Source organism: Equus przewalskii, chromosome 22, assembly GCF_037783145.1.
Source record: "Equus przewalskii isolate Varuska chromosome 22, EquPr2, whole genome shotgun sequence".
Taxonomy (NCBI): Eukaryota; Metazoa; Chordata; class Mammalia; order Perissodactyla; family Equidae; genus Equus; species Equus przewalskii.
Window position 1 is genome coordinate 27,752,382 of NC_091852.1, and position 16,946 is coordinate 27,769,327.

Consider the following 16,946-nt stretch of genomic DNA (forward strand, 5'->3'; position numbering starts at 1 on the left):
TTTTCCCTGGACGTGTTTATATGACTCTCAGTAGGAATTATATACTGAGCAGAGCTCATGCTTTGAAATGTTTACTATTATAATTTAATCTCTGTTACAAGATTTTCTCAAGAAGCCATCATCACTAGCAAGCATGATGTCAAACTCCTCCTGGACAAAAAAATTCAATTTCATTCAAACTAAAAAAAAACGTGCAACAAAGATATACACATACATCATTTTCTACATGATGTAGGAAATATTTCCCAAAGATTATTTAAGATATCCTTTTTGCTTATTTTTAAATCACTGTAGGTATTTGATTTTCAAACAAACATAATTTTAAATTTATCATTTGCAAACTATAGTCCAGATTTCAATTTTCACCAGTGTGGTTAATCAGGTTCTTTACCTATTTGGATCATTTATTGCTCTGTAAGAACTGGTGAAAAATTAGCAAAATCAAACCGTTCTGAATTTTGCAGTTGCTATGTTTCTTTTAACTAAGAGTTGTCTTTAATTTGCCAAATTTTGAATTAAGCTATGAAGTAGATTACAAACTCAGGTAAGAGGAAGTGAGTTTTTAATTTGGGGCAGACTGGAGGTCTTAGTACCCTGTAAGAATCCAGCTATCTTCTTCATTTCTTAAATTACCAGCATGATATTCTGTGCTGTTTCCAATCTTTCTCCATGTAGCTTATCATCTATTTTTCCTCTCCAGAGTGAGCAAATTTCTAAACCATAAGACTCCTCACAAATAACCAAAAAATCTGTGAGTTATGTTTCATCATCTTTAACGCACTGAGCTTTCTTGATTAAAGAAAATAATTTTTTTAATAGGCTTAACTCTAATATCAACCCAGTTAGGTAAGTTTCTTCCAGTGTAGAACTTCACACTAACACACTGGATCAAATTTCTCATGCTACTTCATGCTACTTGCAAAATACAGACATAAGGCGTAGTGGACAACTTCATTTGCTGCCCAGTATCCATTCCCCTTCTTTCTGTTAACAGGAGCTTGAATTCCCTTTAGGAAAACACTGCTCCCTCATTCCAAGCCATTGAGGTTGGACAGAACTGATCTCACTCAAAGCAAGAGAGGGAGATGCTGATTAACTTCAATTAGGAAGCCTGCGTCATTCCCCTGTTCAGACAGATTGCTTCAGGGACAAGCATGCAACTCAATAGAGCCGATGGGATAGGAAGCTCTCACTCATCCTCTAGACTTGGTCACGGGAGAATAAGAGACTCCATCTTGCAACTTTAAGGGGAAGCGGTCTGAAGATGAGGCTAACAGATGCATGCTAGGAAAACTATTTGAGCCCTGGTACAAGTAGAGACAAAAGTCAGTCACCTGAATCCCCAAATGCCCTTTGTTAAAAAAGCACCCTAGAGTTAAGTTTTCCATCACATGCAACATAAAAAATGTCATATCCCAGCGATTAACACTTTATATCAGAGTAAAACAAGCAAGTAACATACAAACCAAAGACACAGCAATTACATTCCTCCCCCAGAGAAACAGAACAATGGACCTAATACCTCAAATCTCTGATTGCTGACTTTTTTTCCTTTTTTGTTCCAGACAATTTTAGGTCTTGGGTCTCCTGTAGCTTGGCAAATGAAAGAGGCAACTCCGCCAGAGACCCCTGTCTGGTCAACGGGAGTTCGTGTAAACCTCGGAGGTGCTGAAATAAAAAGAAATAAACAACTCAATTAGATGGAAAACTGAACACATAAACTATTACCTCACTGCCACTGTTCCCTCCACAGCCTTCAACCCCATTTCTGCCAATACATACGTACATACATAAATGTACTAGGACTGCAAAATTAGGAAAGCATCTTTTACTTTTGAAGGTAGTTTAAAGGGAAGGAGGTAACTTCTGGTCAAGTTATCTGCTAGTGCTTTTATTGCCAAAATCTGTATTAAGGCAGAGATCCAATAACATCCGAAAAGCAACATCACACATTAATTTTTATTACCAGTATTAAAAAAAATTCCAATTTGTCCTCTGTAACAAAATGAGCTCATCAATCAAAGTGAGTAAAATTTTAGCTCTTTGCTTTGATGCCGCTATCAGGACACTGCCAGAGAGCAGCACTGCCACTGCTAAGCTATGAAAATTAGTGACATTTAAGAGAAATTCTAGGAAATTTTAAAGAGACAAGAAATATAGCCCTGAATTAGAAGGTTTGGCAAGAGACAAGAAATAGGGAAAAATGGTAAAGTGACTCTAACCCAGAGATTGTGTGCTGCCTTACTTGAAACTTAACTTCACAATTTGCATTAAAAAAAAGGAACAAGAAGTCTCCAAAGTCACAGCAAAGAAAAGAATTTCTAAGAAAGATGGAGACTTAAAGATCCCTAAGGAAAGGCGAGAAGTGGAAGCTTTGTAAATGTCCTCCATCTCCATTAAATACTCCTGACACTCAGCCCCCTCTTACAAACCAACTTATTACCCATCTTGTATTTCCGCACCTAAAAGTCCATCATATGGGAATTATAGGAACCGTAGATACATATTCATACACAAAGATATTCATCACGTCATTTACTTAGCAAAGATTATAATAACCTAAATATCAAATAATACAGGAGTTGGTGAAATAAACCATAGCATAATGATGAAATGTCATACTAACAGGAAATGTTATATTTAGAAAGTTTTCATAATATGACATGAGAGACACTTATAACTCAATGATAAGCCACAAAAGCACCTTACAAAATTATATGAGGGATATCAGATAATGAAGAAAAATGCATCAAAAAAAAAAGATGGGACAAAATATGCTGAAACACTAATGACGGTAGTTTGGGAAGAGGCACTTTAATTAATTTCCCTACATCTTTACATTTTTCTCGCATCCTTGAGTTTTTACAATTATGCTATAGTTGGAAAATTTTTAAAACTCAAAAGTATTTAATTCTCCATTTTATGTTCTATGTTCTTATCCCTATTCCAAATTTTCTCCTTTCTCCTACCTTTTCAGTTAGATGTCATTGATAAATGTTTTAAGTAACTATAGCTAATACTAGTTTTGAAAACAATCCTTAGATTCTAAGAAAGAAGAAAATAAAGTTCATCACTGTTTGTTCATCACCACTATTTCTCTGCCTTGTTTTCATGATTACCACGTGATGCTCCTGTTGGCCTGATGTTGTGTTTTGACTCTCATCTTGGTTTTCCTGGAGGCAAGGAAGCCAGAATCCCATCTTCCCTCTGCCACTGTGTAGATGTATCATCTTGGGGAAAAGATTGCTTAACTTTCCTGTTTCTTAACTATAAAAATATGAGATGTGAAATAAATTATTCTGCAGAGATCCCTTTCAGTTTTAAGGTTTTCTAGCTTAGTGTATCATTCCCACGATGAGCAAAGGATGGAGAAGAAAGGCAACTTGGCAATGCTCATGTTGGAGAATGAAGCCCCACTTCATCAGCAAATTCAGCTTGGGGAGAGTGGAACTGCGAGAACACAGTTCCTGTTTGTTCAGAAATATTAAGAAAGAAGGTGGGATCTAACAAGCTTGCTAGATATCACATTCTGCAGAATCTCTGGGTAGCAGCACAAACTAGATGATTATCAGTACCCTGGGAAGTACTTAAAACGAGTTGAAATTGACTAACAAGTGAGAGGAATAAAAATCACTGCACTTTAATGTCACTTTTCTGGAAACAAAACAAACAAAAAAGATATTAGAAGGTTTTGTTTTCATTTTGCTCTTGCAAACAAGGTAAATTAATAATAACCACACACTTGTCAGCATTTAATAGGTAAATCATAATTATGTAATTAAAATTCCTAGGGTATTTCTCTGAAAAATAAAATGTATTGCACTGGTATATTAAATGCTACAATACCGTTATTTTTAGGTACCACCTTTTTTGAAGTCCGTAGCTTAAAAATTGTCAACCGTGAATGAAAATCAATGTTAACAACCCAGCTTCCCATTTAAGGTCTGTTTTGAAATTTCTTGCAAGAATTTGTGAACGGGGTAAAGGGCTATCATATAAAATGACTACATACTAATTACAAATTAAATAAACCTAGAATGTAGCATGCCATTATTGCTACACTGGGATTTTTTTTTAGGGGATAGAATCCTATTTTTCACCCCCAAAGAATGAAGGAAATTTGGAGATTCTGACAACCTGCAAATAAGCATGACTACCTGGGCAAGTGCTTCCTTAAGGTGTGTGGGGACACTAAAAAGTCAAATTATTATTAAACATAGACATCTTATCTTTAAACAGAAAGCAAAGAAGGCAAATCGCCATATTCTCAGGGAAGGGATGTTACTACAGTTCCAATGTTCAGGTGTGTTTCCCATCTATCTTCATTTTCTGGTCATAACTTGACGTATTCATGCTAATATGGAGACATATAAGCATCTGTCGAAGACATGACCACTGGATGCTTCTGTAAGGGTTTTATTTCTGAAGATGAAGTTAGGTAATAGACTTAACCTACTGAACTGTGGGAAATTTATTACAGAAAGCAATTAGAATTTGTTCCAGATCTGAAACTGTTTTTCTCAATCCTACTAACTACTAGTGTAGTGACTCAGTATTCTTCAAAAAAGCACCCTGAAAAGAGTCCTTCAGTTTATTCTTTGAAAACAAGACAATGAAACTGATTACACAGTGTTAAAAAGAAAGGCATTTCAAGTGCTTATATGCAGAGCTTTTTTATTTATTTGGGTTTTTCTTTTTAAATATGAAAGACATTGGCCTTCACAAACAAGAAATCATGACTTTCTTATGGGATCTGATGTCAATTTTTCTACGTTTACCCACAAAATCCAAGCCACAGAAAGGATAAATGCCATAATTCTATGATACAAAGTGAAGATTCTAGACAATATAGTAAAATCCTTTCAGTAGTATGTTTGTTACATAAATAATCATCTTGGCTGGTCAAACTCTACGACTGATACTGTCAATACTAGGCAGCCAGCCAAAGAAAAGATATGAGGTAGAGAGAAGCCTAAAGTTAATAACTCCAACAAATGCTCGAGGCAAGTAAAAATCTTTATTCTCAGAGGAGTATAACAGTACACAGCACCCACTTCCTCTTCTCTCTATCTCAGCTTGATAAAAGAAACTAAATGAATCCTCTGCCTTCTTTTGTAATGGAGACTGCCCAAATTTAAGTCATGCTGTAAAGATGGGAAGAAAGGGAAGAGAATCCACATAAAAGCATAAAACAAACATGTCTATTAAAAAGTTAGGCAGTAGCACAGCCGCAGGTCTGAATAATGAAAATTCCTGTTTTTATCCCATGAGATACAGCCCTTGATATGACATTTGGTCTAAGAAAAAAGGAAATATCAAGAGTTTAAAAATGGAGAGAAAGACATTATAACTTTATAGTCACTAGTATTTAGATAAGTGTCCTTCCATTATTGTAGCTAACTGTCATTGCTATCCACCTAAGGCTGCCAGCACTGAGGTTTGCAAAATGCATTTCTGCTCAAGCTGGTTTTGACAAGTGAGGAGTATGACCTTTTATTAAACTAACGCTGGGCACTGTGGAGGTCAAAATACTGCTGGACTCAGAAAGTCTATTTTCTAAATGGAAAATAGAGAAGCTAAACGTGCATATGAGTCAGAACAGAGTCATGGCTGATACTCTAGAATGTATCTGCCATGCTCAAAGACTGTGCATTCTCAGGATGCATTCATAAAGCAGACAGTAGCTCCAGGAATCCAGCAGACTATTATTTCCTACACTGCTCAAGAGGAGACACAGGCTGCTGATTGATTTTTGCTTCCAAGAGGTTAGATTGTTTCTTAAAGTGTAACCAATGTACAGTAACTTTACATGTAATGATTGTACTATTTTGATGCCATATCAGGTTTCCAGTTGCTAGGCTCTCTGAAGACAAGGTGGTAAGCCCAATGAGCACTTCTGGTTATTAAATTTGGGGACAGAACCAAGCAAGACCAGCAAACTGCCTTTGACCATCCTTAAGAAACTGCTCTCTGGAGAATGAAATTCTCCCTTTAGTACATTACATTAAGTAAAGCTAGACATTAATGGAGGAGAATCACTGAAATCCACTAGTAATATCCATGGAAGAAAGGAACTTAGGAGAAATTCTTACAGGTTAAGATGACCACTCAGGTTTGCAGTAACTTGATTGGCCAATTGAGAATCACTTAAAACAGATTCAAAGAAAGGACCACACGCTACACAAGTAAAGAAAAGAAATGAGGGTGCCATTTGTCTAATTTAATTCTAATCAACAAGCCGCTTCTGCAGACATCAAGGAAATATGTCACATGGGGAACAAAACTAACAGCACGTAACTAATTGGCTTTGTTTCTTTCAGCTGATTATCATTTCCTTAAATGGACAGTTTTGTTTTAAAGGGATATTTGTGATAATAATGCACTTAAAATCTTTTGAAAGGGGATGGTTAATAATGCTATTAAATGATATTAAGGGAGAAGATGAGAGAATGTTCAGTAAGAACATGCAGGAAGTTCTGTCTTTAGCAACCTGTCTCCTCCCTAAAAGGTGTCTGCAGAATTTATGAGACTGTCACCTGAGGCCATCTCTGATCCTTCTTTCTCTGAAAGTATCAGGGCAAGGCTCTGAAGGGAAGCTCAGGAACAGGGCTTCTGTGGTTGGGTGAGTAATGCAGAGTTTACCAGGTGACTTAGTGGTGATTCTAAGGGTAATTGGCCAGGTCTGAAGGTTTAAGGGGAGAAGAGCTGTTGTCACAGGGTTTTACATTCCTTCCAGCCACGATGCACTCTATTGCCACTGCCCCAAACACAGAAAGTGACCAGAGTTTGTGTAGCTGATGGATTTTCTGTTATGATTCGTTTGATTTTGAATGGGTAGGAGTGCAGTCAGGAGACAGCAGTACAACTGCAGGGGCCCATGACGGAAGAGGGAGGTCCCAAAGTTGAGGTATAACCATGAGGAGGACCAGAATCGTGGGACAGACAGCAGACTGGACTGGTTTCTATCGTAGATGTTCTGCATAAACTGGAGCCTGTGGGGACGTCTATCCTATCACATGGATCTCAAGAGGGCCACCTCTGACATCTACAGCCAGGATAGACCTTCAAAGTCAAACACACTTTTTTTGAGTCATCTATGGTGTTTTCTTTTTAACACAACTCCCAAAACAACCTTTTAACCTTAAAATTTGATTTAAGGAGCATTATACTTCAAAATGGGATAAAGAAATAACTACCCTTTAGTGAATTCCACGCACTGGACTAGCTGTTTTAAATGTCTTATATTAAATGTTTTCCATAGTCCTGCAAGATGATACCATTACTCCTATTTTATAGAATTACAGAAAGCTTTATGATACTATAGAAACTTGGAAAGAAATAAGGAAAGAGGAAGAAAAGGGAAAAAGAACGGAAGGAAGGCTCACTGAGGTTAAGAGTGAGTCATGGACTTCTGAGCTAATTGTCACGTCCTGACGTGTTTACAGTGCCAAATCAGAGGATGGAAAGCTACAAAGACGCCACACAGACAAAATGGTATAACTCAATTTACCGTATATTTTCAAATCTGTTTTAGTTAACTATAAAATGTATACTGACTGTTTTCTCAAGGGTTTGGTAAACACTTTGCGCTATATTACAGCAATTATTTTTCACTAATTAAGAGAGAATGTTCACCCAGAATATGCTGCCTATGGGAGTTCTCCTAATTCCCAGAAGCTAACTGGAATCAGGGATAAATTAACTATGATGCCTGGTCAACAGACAACAATCAAAGCCACAAAATTCATAAACAAATTACATAAGGTCCAAGTTTCATATGGTAGAAATATTGTTGTATTATTCTATGTATACCTTCAATTTGTTCATGATGGAAAAAGAGAACACCACTATAGTTCTTAACATTTACTTATCAATTTACTCTCTTCCTTTTCAAGGCATTTCAATGACATATTCTATGCACGTCTACACCATTAATTTTATTAAGGTTCCAACTCTCAATTCTTTGAAAACGGCTACTAAAGCTTCCTCCATTGAATAAATAGACACGCCTCTGTATAACTATCAATATTTAATTGGCAAAAGAGTAATATGTACTTTGACAGAAAGGAAGGGGGGAAAGGGAGAGAAGGAAAAATGGAGGGAAGAAAGGAAAACAGGAAGAAGAAATTGGATTTAATGAAAAGAGATCTCCCCCTTGAACTTTTCCTCAATGCCTGGTCCTTATTTCCAACCACCAGAAAGATTACCTAGCAGCACCTCAAAATAATTATGTTGAAAACACACCATGCCATCTGCCTTCCCAGCCCCACTCTTCTTACTAAGTTTCCATTTCTGTTTGTGGCACTCTCATTCCCCCAGACCACCCAGCATTGAAGCCTCCCTCTTTTTGTCTTCTTCTCCTTTACCCTACTACTATTCAGTTATTAACTCCTATCAATTCTGTTTCTAATATGTCTCACTCTTGTCTTTTCATATCCAATAACAACGGCTATAATTCTCTTTTTTATGCTGGACATTAGAATCACTTGGGAGCCTAAAAGCAAAAACAAAAACAAAAACCTATAGGTTCTTAGACCACAGTCCAGACGAATTAAAATAGAAAATCAGTGGGTGGGGCTAGGTAATTAATTTCCAGAAGATTCCAATATTCAGCCAGGATTGAGAATCACTCAATGATATCAGGCTATCTGTTCCTTCCCATACAGTCACCTTCAGTTCAGGTTTTTATCATTGCAATCAACATTACACATTATTGTCCATCTTTCCTTTCCTTTCCCTTTTTGTTCTTTGAGGGTTTTTAAAAAATGTATCGATGATTAAGCTCTTTTTTACTCAAACAAACAAACAACCTTTAATAGCTTATTGCTGCCAAATAAAACCAGAAATTTTGTTTGGTCTTTAAGGTCTTTCAGAGCTGCTGCCAACCCAGTCTCCCAAAATGTTTCTGCTATTGCCCATCAAGACCTAAAATTTCCTGCCTCGATGCCCTGGTATGTACTGTTCTCTGGCACAAAATGCCTTCTCCTCCGTTTCTGAATTTACAGTATTTACCCATTTTTCAATCCCAAATTAAAATATCTTGAAGCTTTCTTTTAACTCACCATCTGGATGAAATCCACCATCCTTTTCACTCTCTCATCACACTTTCTATCTCTCTTATGAGTTAGAACAGCTTGTATTTTATTTTAGTTGTTTTATGGATATGTATTTGTCACCTTTCACATAAACTGAAGCTTGAGAAAAGCATTTGTGACCCTTTCATCTCTGAAGTCCGGTAACTCCTAATCACACCCAGCACATAGTAGGTGTTCACTGCATACACAGACTTGATAAAAGGCTCTCCAAGGTGCTATACTCTCTAATCCTTGGCTATAAGCTTTTGAATATTTAGAATGGATAATAATATTGTAAATATGATTACTGTGCCTCTATTTGAATCACATTTGCTTATAGCTTGATAAATTAGCTGTGGAATGCAAATGTTATGTAAGTCACTGACACTGCAAAACACTGATGCGACATGGTGAGAGACTAATGGATCCATACCAGGCCTTAAGATGGCAAAATATAGGATAGCCAAATCCCAGATTCATGTCTCTACTGTAGGAGGAATTCAGATGAAATATAATGTAATGCAATGGATCTCAGCTCTTTTATGAATATCATTCCCCTCCACTGTTACCACAGAACTTGCATCCTCTCTGCCTCTTTTTGTGCTTGTTATTTTCAAGTAAAATGACTTTATTGTTCTGCTTGTATATATTATATGTAAATTAGGAAACGTAAATAAATTAAGATGAATTTTATTCTTTTGTTTTTTTTTTGAGGAAGATTAGCCCTGAGCTAACATCTGCTGCCAATCCTCCTCTTTTTGCTGAGGAAGACTGGCCCTGAGCTAACATCCATGCCCATCTTCCTCCACTTTATATCCAGGATGCCTACCACCACATGGCTTGCCAAGTGGTGCCATGTGTGCATCTAGGATCCAAACCAGCGAACCCCGGACCGCCAAAGCAGAATGTGTGCACTTAACCACTGCGCCACCGGGCTGGCCCCAAGACCAATTTTAAAGCATTCTAATGGTTATCACCTTGAGAACTTTTGAGAACTCTTCTATGCTTATTATACATATAATAGTTTTTACAAAAAAAGAAATTATACTGTACTGTTATTGTATAGCCTACATTTTACTTAAAATATATTTTGAATATCTTTTTTGTCATTAAGTATTTAAACTGAATATCATTTTTATATTATAAAACATATGGACATATTGTAATGTCCTGTTAAACATTTATGTTGTTTCCAATTTTCAGTATTATAAAAAAGTGCTTCAATGATTATTCTTATAATTACATCTTTAGACATATATGTAATCCCAAATGTGATTCGTTCTTACATCTAAAGTTTCAATATGTATGATATCTCCCTATAAGTAAAATTAGTGCATCAAAAAACTATCCATTTTAAGGCTTCTTATACATTTTAACAAATCATGCTAAAAAATAACTCACATATTCACAGCAGAAATACACGTCAGAGTATCCGGTGGCCTAGACCATTGATAAAGCCCAAAATTTGAGGAGAAAACTGGATAATCCACCCCTCAAAAAAAAATCATCTTCAAATACTCCTCAAATCCTGCCTTTTCCGTTTCTCCTTAGGACAACAGAGTGTAGGAGAAATAGTGGTGAATATTTATAGACCAATGAAGAAAGAGGAAAAGGAGGAAGAAAAAACACCCATAAAATGAAACTACAGAAAGTACTACTTAAATGCTGTAGAAAATAATTTTCAACTTAAAAAGGTCAAGACATTCAAGTCCATTTTAGACTTCCAAATTCTTTTTCAAAAATCTTGTAGAGATGGTACTCCAAATGAAGTAGTCAGTTTACAGTGATTAAATAAATTTCTAATTTGTCTTGTTTCAAGATATATTAATACCTTGGTCATAAACACTTGTCTTACAGCAATAAAAGTTGTACAGTCTCACCACCATAACTTTTTATTTAACATAGAGCCATGGGATATTATGACCCCTACAGTCACTGTGTCTGGGCCATAAAATTTCTCTGAACTATTGACATGCTTAGTGAGTCTTGCCATCTGTTTTGGTATAAGACACTCACAGTAACCACTGGTTTAGTGACATAAATTTCAGAAAGGCGTGCCAGTGGTCCTGAATCACTCTTAGACACAATCTGTGAAGCCATTCTTGCCATTCCTTATGCTGGAGTCATGCATTCTTAATGAAAACATGTTATCAGCAGCACCATTTGGATATTCACTCAACATTTTCCACTTTCAGCGTCCGAGTTTGCTTACTACCTATTTATGCATTCAAAATGCACAAACTGTGCATCCGTTTTTGTTCAATAGAGTGATAAAGTCCCTTACACTGAAACACACGAAAAGTCATGTAATCTCCCAGGCTCATTCAGTAAAGATGTAGGCAAATGACACAATATTCATTGGCTTTTTTCATATTTCCCCTAAATGGTAATCTACTCACAAAGCTATTTAACACAGACACTGTGTCGTACGAAAGAAACTCTCCCGACCCTTCCGCATCTTTTCGTAGAGTTACTTTTCAAAGCAGAGTCATTTACATCATTCACTGCTAATTTTCTCATTAATCATAATTTATCACATCAGATGTGCTGATCATTAATAGTAATCATTTATTCTTCACTCTAACCTGCTGCTTATCATGTACCTGCAAATTGGATCACACAGGAAAGGTAATTGGCTTATTTGAAAAGGAACATGAGAGCAGATATAATTGAAGTGGCAAACAAAGAAAAGAAAAAAGACAAAACAATGCCATCTTTGGCATTTTTACCCATCTTTTTCGGAATTTTATGTTACTGAACTGCAGAATATTGATCCTCTTACTTCTCCTCTAAGAAATTTCCAATATATCAGCTATGTGAATTTTGTTTGATTATTTTTTTGAGAGGAACTAGAACGATATGCTATAATGGATCCCTTTAGACACCAGTAACAAAGCAATTCCACAAAGAGATCTACTGATGTCATGGTAAGTGATGAAGGGCCTTGAGCCAACATGAATTGTTGGTTCCATCCTGCCTTCCAACCAAAGCGAGGTGTTAACACAACTGGCAAAAGCCTGGATCATTTCTCGTAAGATAGATCCATCTTCCAGGAATAAATTGACCACAATTTTTCATCTATCAATTTCACACTGGTAAGTTAGCAAAGTACTTTGGGAAATGAAAGTAGCTAAACTATTCCCAAATATCCCCAAATAGCTATAACTTGGAAGGGGTGAATGTCCATGCACATGTGTACACTTTCAGTGAGTCGTAAAAGATTACAAAATGACGTTCAAATGTATTTACTAGAGAAATTGAGAAGCATTACAATAGGAAAACCTTGTTTATAGACAAAATAGCATCTCTATAGATTTGTTGTTTTGATATGCTACAAAAATGTTTTGTCTAGAATAGAGTATCATGAAAAATGAGCTGCCTGAGATTTTTATTACAAGGGCAATGTTAATTATAAAACATAGACTGTTATCATACATATGATAGCATTTCCTAAAGAAGGTCCATAATTAAACTTATCTTCTAAATAAATAATATTATGATTTTTAAATGTTGCCATTGATGAAGCATTTGAAAATTTCATTATTTAAAAATATTTCCTTGGTACTCAATGTTTTATTTTAAGGTATATTACCCTGTGTTAATAAGTATATAGACACATAATGGATAAACAATGAAAATGATAAAATGCCAAGTAGAAAAAATTGAGTTGCCTATAAGCCAGTGTTGTTTTATAGTGAAATGGTGATTTTAAAAATATATTTGAAAATGCCCAGCATTATTCACATTTAGACCAATACTACACTAGAGATAATAATATTCTAAGTTTATAAGGCTTATGTCATAGTTTCATTCTGTGTAATACCTAGCATATTGTAGGCATTCAATATGTTTAAAGAAAGCACAATTATTTTTGTCATATGGATATTTTAGATATGAATCTACGTCCTTCCAAATATTTTCCACTAAATTTAGATTTTTTAAAATTCACTTCTCTGTAGACCCAAAGCCAAAATGTATTTGGCAATAATTTGCAGGATTCCAAATATCCTCATTCAATATTAAGTAACTATTAAAACTCATAACAATTTTTAGGATATTCAAAATACTGATTTTGTGATATCCTTCCAACTGAACACACGTAGCAAGCAAAAGAATGGCATATATTTTACATATTAAAGCCATCCTTTCTAAAATAAAACCAAAATTCTTTTTTAGAATCCAGAGAATGAATCTGTATTCATACATGTAAGTTGGATAAGGCAAGAGTCTTCCATAAGATGTCTCCATGAGTTTAATCTTGCTAACAATGATTGATCCCTGCATTCTCACAGAGTGGCCCGTCACCCACCCATTCTCAAATTCTATGCATGAGCTATTTGGGGGTACAAAAGATGGAAAACATGACAACTGGTTCTATGCTAGGGCTGTGAAGTCATGTACAAGCAAGCAATGATAATAATAGACGATCATCGAGGACCCTGGACTGGCCCTGTTCACGCAGAAAACTCAAGTTGACGTTAATTGGATCCTGGCACAGAGAAAGAGGAGAGGGTACAATTCCTTGGTTTGTAGATGAAAATAAACCTTCAAAGAACTTTAATAAAATGAGCCCTCGGTGGAACAAAGTGTAACGCAATAATCTAATTCTCACTCTGGGTTTTTTTAAGCTATATCTCTATAAAATAACCCTATCAGCATTTCTGTAACAGCACGTTAAACCTGAGGAGGAAAAGTCCCATTCTGGCTGCCTGTGAACTGAAACACATACACACTACAAATTTAGAAAGCCAACAAGAGGAGGGGGAGGGGCTTTTTTTCCCCATCCTCCACTGAAATCTGTTATGCTCTGGACAGTCCTTTTGTTCCCATTTTCTGAATAGCGTCAGATTTATCCATGTAAATATCCCTCTCGCTTCTCCTGGTAGGAGAATTTAGGTAACACTTGAACCTGTAGACGTAAGGTAACACTACTAAAATATTCTGGAAACCCTTTTCAGTTGGATTAATTTTCAAATATCAAGTCCCTAATTTGTATCCCTGGGCAGTGCAAACCCTGGTACCAGCTCATTTCAGTGCAGATTATGCATGCTTTTCTAGAGAAACACATTATCTGAGCCCCAGGAATACGGGAGGCATTCCAAAATAGCATAGCCAGCGAGGAGCTTTATTTGCCAACTAATTCTTTTCCCTCCATTCCCTAATTTACAGCTCAGAGTATTAAGTAAAAAAACAAAGGGTTTTCCCACACAGAAAAAAACCTTTTTGAAAAACCTGCAAACGAGATTTTAATTACACTATTTACCAATATAGACTACATGCAGAAAGAAACTGAAACATTTCTTGCTGTGGCTTGCTTTCTTTTTTTTTTGTAATTTAACTGTTGCAGGCAACATCATAGCAATTTAAGTGGGTTTTGTGACAAATTATTAGGACACTTATTTTAGAAGGAAAATCAACCAATAATTACTGCCCCGACACATGGCTATTGTTGAGAGAATAAACAGAAGCTGTGGCTGACAGCTGACGGGCCCAGCCCCCTGCTATCCTTAGAACACATTTGCAGAAACCCGAGGCCTCCTGCCAGACCAAGGCACGCTGTAGCCACCCTTTCCATTCAATGTGGCAGCACTGACCATCCTGTGCCGAGGACAACAAAGTGACACCATTTCAGGATCTCCTCCAAGGCTGCATCTAGCTTTAGATGCTAAAAATACTGTTTTAAATATTAATGATTCCAATTGTGCAATAACATGGGCCTTTTTGCACCATTCTAAAATATCAATGTGTAACCCCAAGCACTTCGAGTTTTAGCCCCAAAGTGTTTTTGTTAGTGACCACAGATCATGACGAAAGGAAGAAAACGCTTTCCGTGTATCTGTGTAACAGGAGCATTTGTGAAGATATGCCAGGCTACATATGTGAGAATCTAGATGAAATTAATCTTCTAGAATTAGAAAAAGGGCCTGTCGAATATCTTGGGATAAGCCTTTATTCAGTATCAAATGAAAAGATAAAGCCGCTGGGATCCCACAAGTTGAGTGATGTATGCTCCTTCTCTCTCTGAATCATTATATAACCTAGTCATAGTCGTGAATTTAGGAAATGTCATTAATTAAACCAAATGTTGCTTTAAAGCTCTCTGCCACACCTTTGTCATTTTGTGCTATCTGAAGTTTTGGGTAACCTAGTGAGAGTCAAGGCTGCTTTTTGAGGTGGATCCAAAAAGGCAATGAAAGCAAATCTCCTTAAAGGGCTGTTGTTTCAGATGAAAAAGACAAAAGAGGAATCTAAAGGGATGGGCTACAATTAATCATTAAATATGTATCAGTCACCCAATTCACTAAATAGATGGTCCTCAGGGTTGTCTGAGCACCTATTTCTAAGGCAAATAACCTATAGAGAAAGGCAAAACTAGTGTTTAGAATCTGCAAAGCAAAGCAGTTACATTACTTATACTTAAGAGACTGAACTAAATGAAAAGCATTTGGGAATATGGCCATTATTTTTTAATGAGTCAACATGAAGGCTCTGCCCCCTGTACTACTCAGTCCAGGGTTCTAATAGTCACACTGCTCCCACGGGTGCCCTGAACTCTCTCCTACATTCCTGCACACTACATGTGCCTTCAGGATCCCAATCAGCTGTGCAGTACGCCATTCTCCCTTCCCATGCTGAATGCTCGAGCCCTGCCTGAGAAAATCCCAGCAGTGTAAGGGCTAGTGCTATTGCAAATTCATGATCTACAGCCTCAACAAGACCCCCGTGTCACCTATCAATCAGCCACCCATCCTTCACCACTCTCCAGAAGTCTGCCCTGCACTGACCTCTCACCTCCAAGAGACTGATGTTCTTGCCTCCTACTTCAACAGAGAGAATAATGCCATCAAGCATGAACTTGATGGCAGCCACATCCTATCTGCTGTACAAGAATTTCTAACTTGGAAACCATTCCTCCCTTTGGTTTATCCTGTTCCAGACCAATTGCTTCACATGTGTTCTTGATTCCCCTCTCACCATCTTGGGCACCTTGCTGCATCACTCGTCCCATCTCTGCACACAATTAACATCTCCACGCTCTCCCTCTCTAATAGCGACTTCCCCTCAGAACAGGGTTTCTCACAACAGACATTTTGGGTCACATATATTCTTTTTCGTGGGGGCTGTCCAGTGCATTGTAGGAGGATTAGTAGAATCTCTGGTCTCTATCCATTAGATGCCACTAAAACTCCCTCCTCCCAGTTGTGACAACGAAACATTGCCAAATGTCCCCTTATAGGACATTCTAAGTTTTAGCACCAAGGTTATTGCATCCCAGGAATCCCCACAGTCCTGGAAAATCAAGGTGGCCAGGATGATGCATCACCCTGGCTCAGACATAGCCAAATAGTGTAAATCATTCCCTATTCTATGTTTTACTATGTTCCTTTTAAATATTTCCATCGCTGCACATTTCACATTATTTATAATTGTGTGTCCATCTTCTCTCTCCTCTGCCACACTGTGGGACAACAAAAGGCATGACCTATAATAGGCACTCTGCTAACACACCTCTAACCAAGAATCATGCCCCAACCAAAGTTATTGAATTACCAGTGATTTCACGAGATTCAAGTATATAGCCTTTGTATGTGAATATATTTTAGTTAAGGCCAAAATGCAGGAAATAGAAATACTTATGAATTAGGTACCTACTTATACTTTTATCGAAAAGTTATTAAATTGTTATAATCTATAAATATAAGCCAGTGTGCCAGTGTAAAAAACATATACGCATAGATTATATTCCTTCTACTGAATTCAAACACTGCTGGAAATTTAAATATATTTTCACTTCTTCATAAGCACTGAGGGTTATAATGAAGAAAAAGTATCTTACTGAAACAACCAATAGCCATTCATGGTAAAAGTAAG

General features: G+C 36.8%; 1 protein-coding gene across 50 annotated transcripts in view; it reads right to left on the bottom strand.

Moving 5' to 3' along the window:
• Positions 1–16,946, bottom strand: part of PTPRD (protein tyrosine phosphatase receptor type D) — a 2,079,533-nt gene that overhangs the window by 294,837 nt on the left and 1,767,750 nt on the right. For all 50 annotated transcript variants that reach the window (XM_070590645.1, XM_070590643.1, XM_070590639.1 and 47 more), the window contains one exon: positions 1,523–1,668. In XM_070590645.1, coding sequence (XP_070446746.1) covers positions 1,523–1,668 — 146 coding nt within the window. The remainder of the gene's footprint in view (positions 1–1,522; positions 1,669–16,946) is intronic.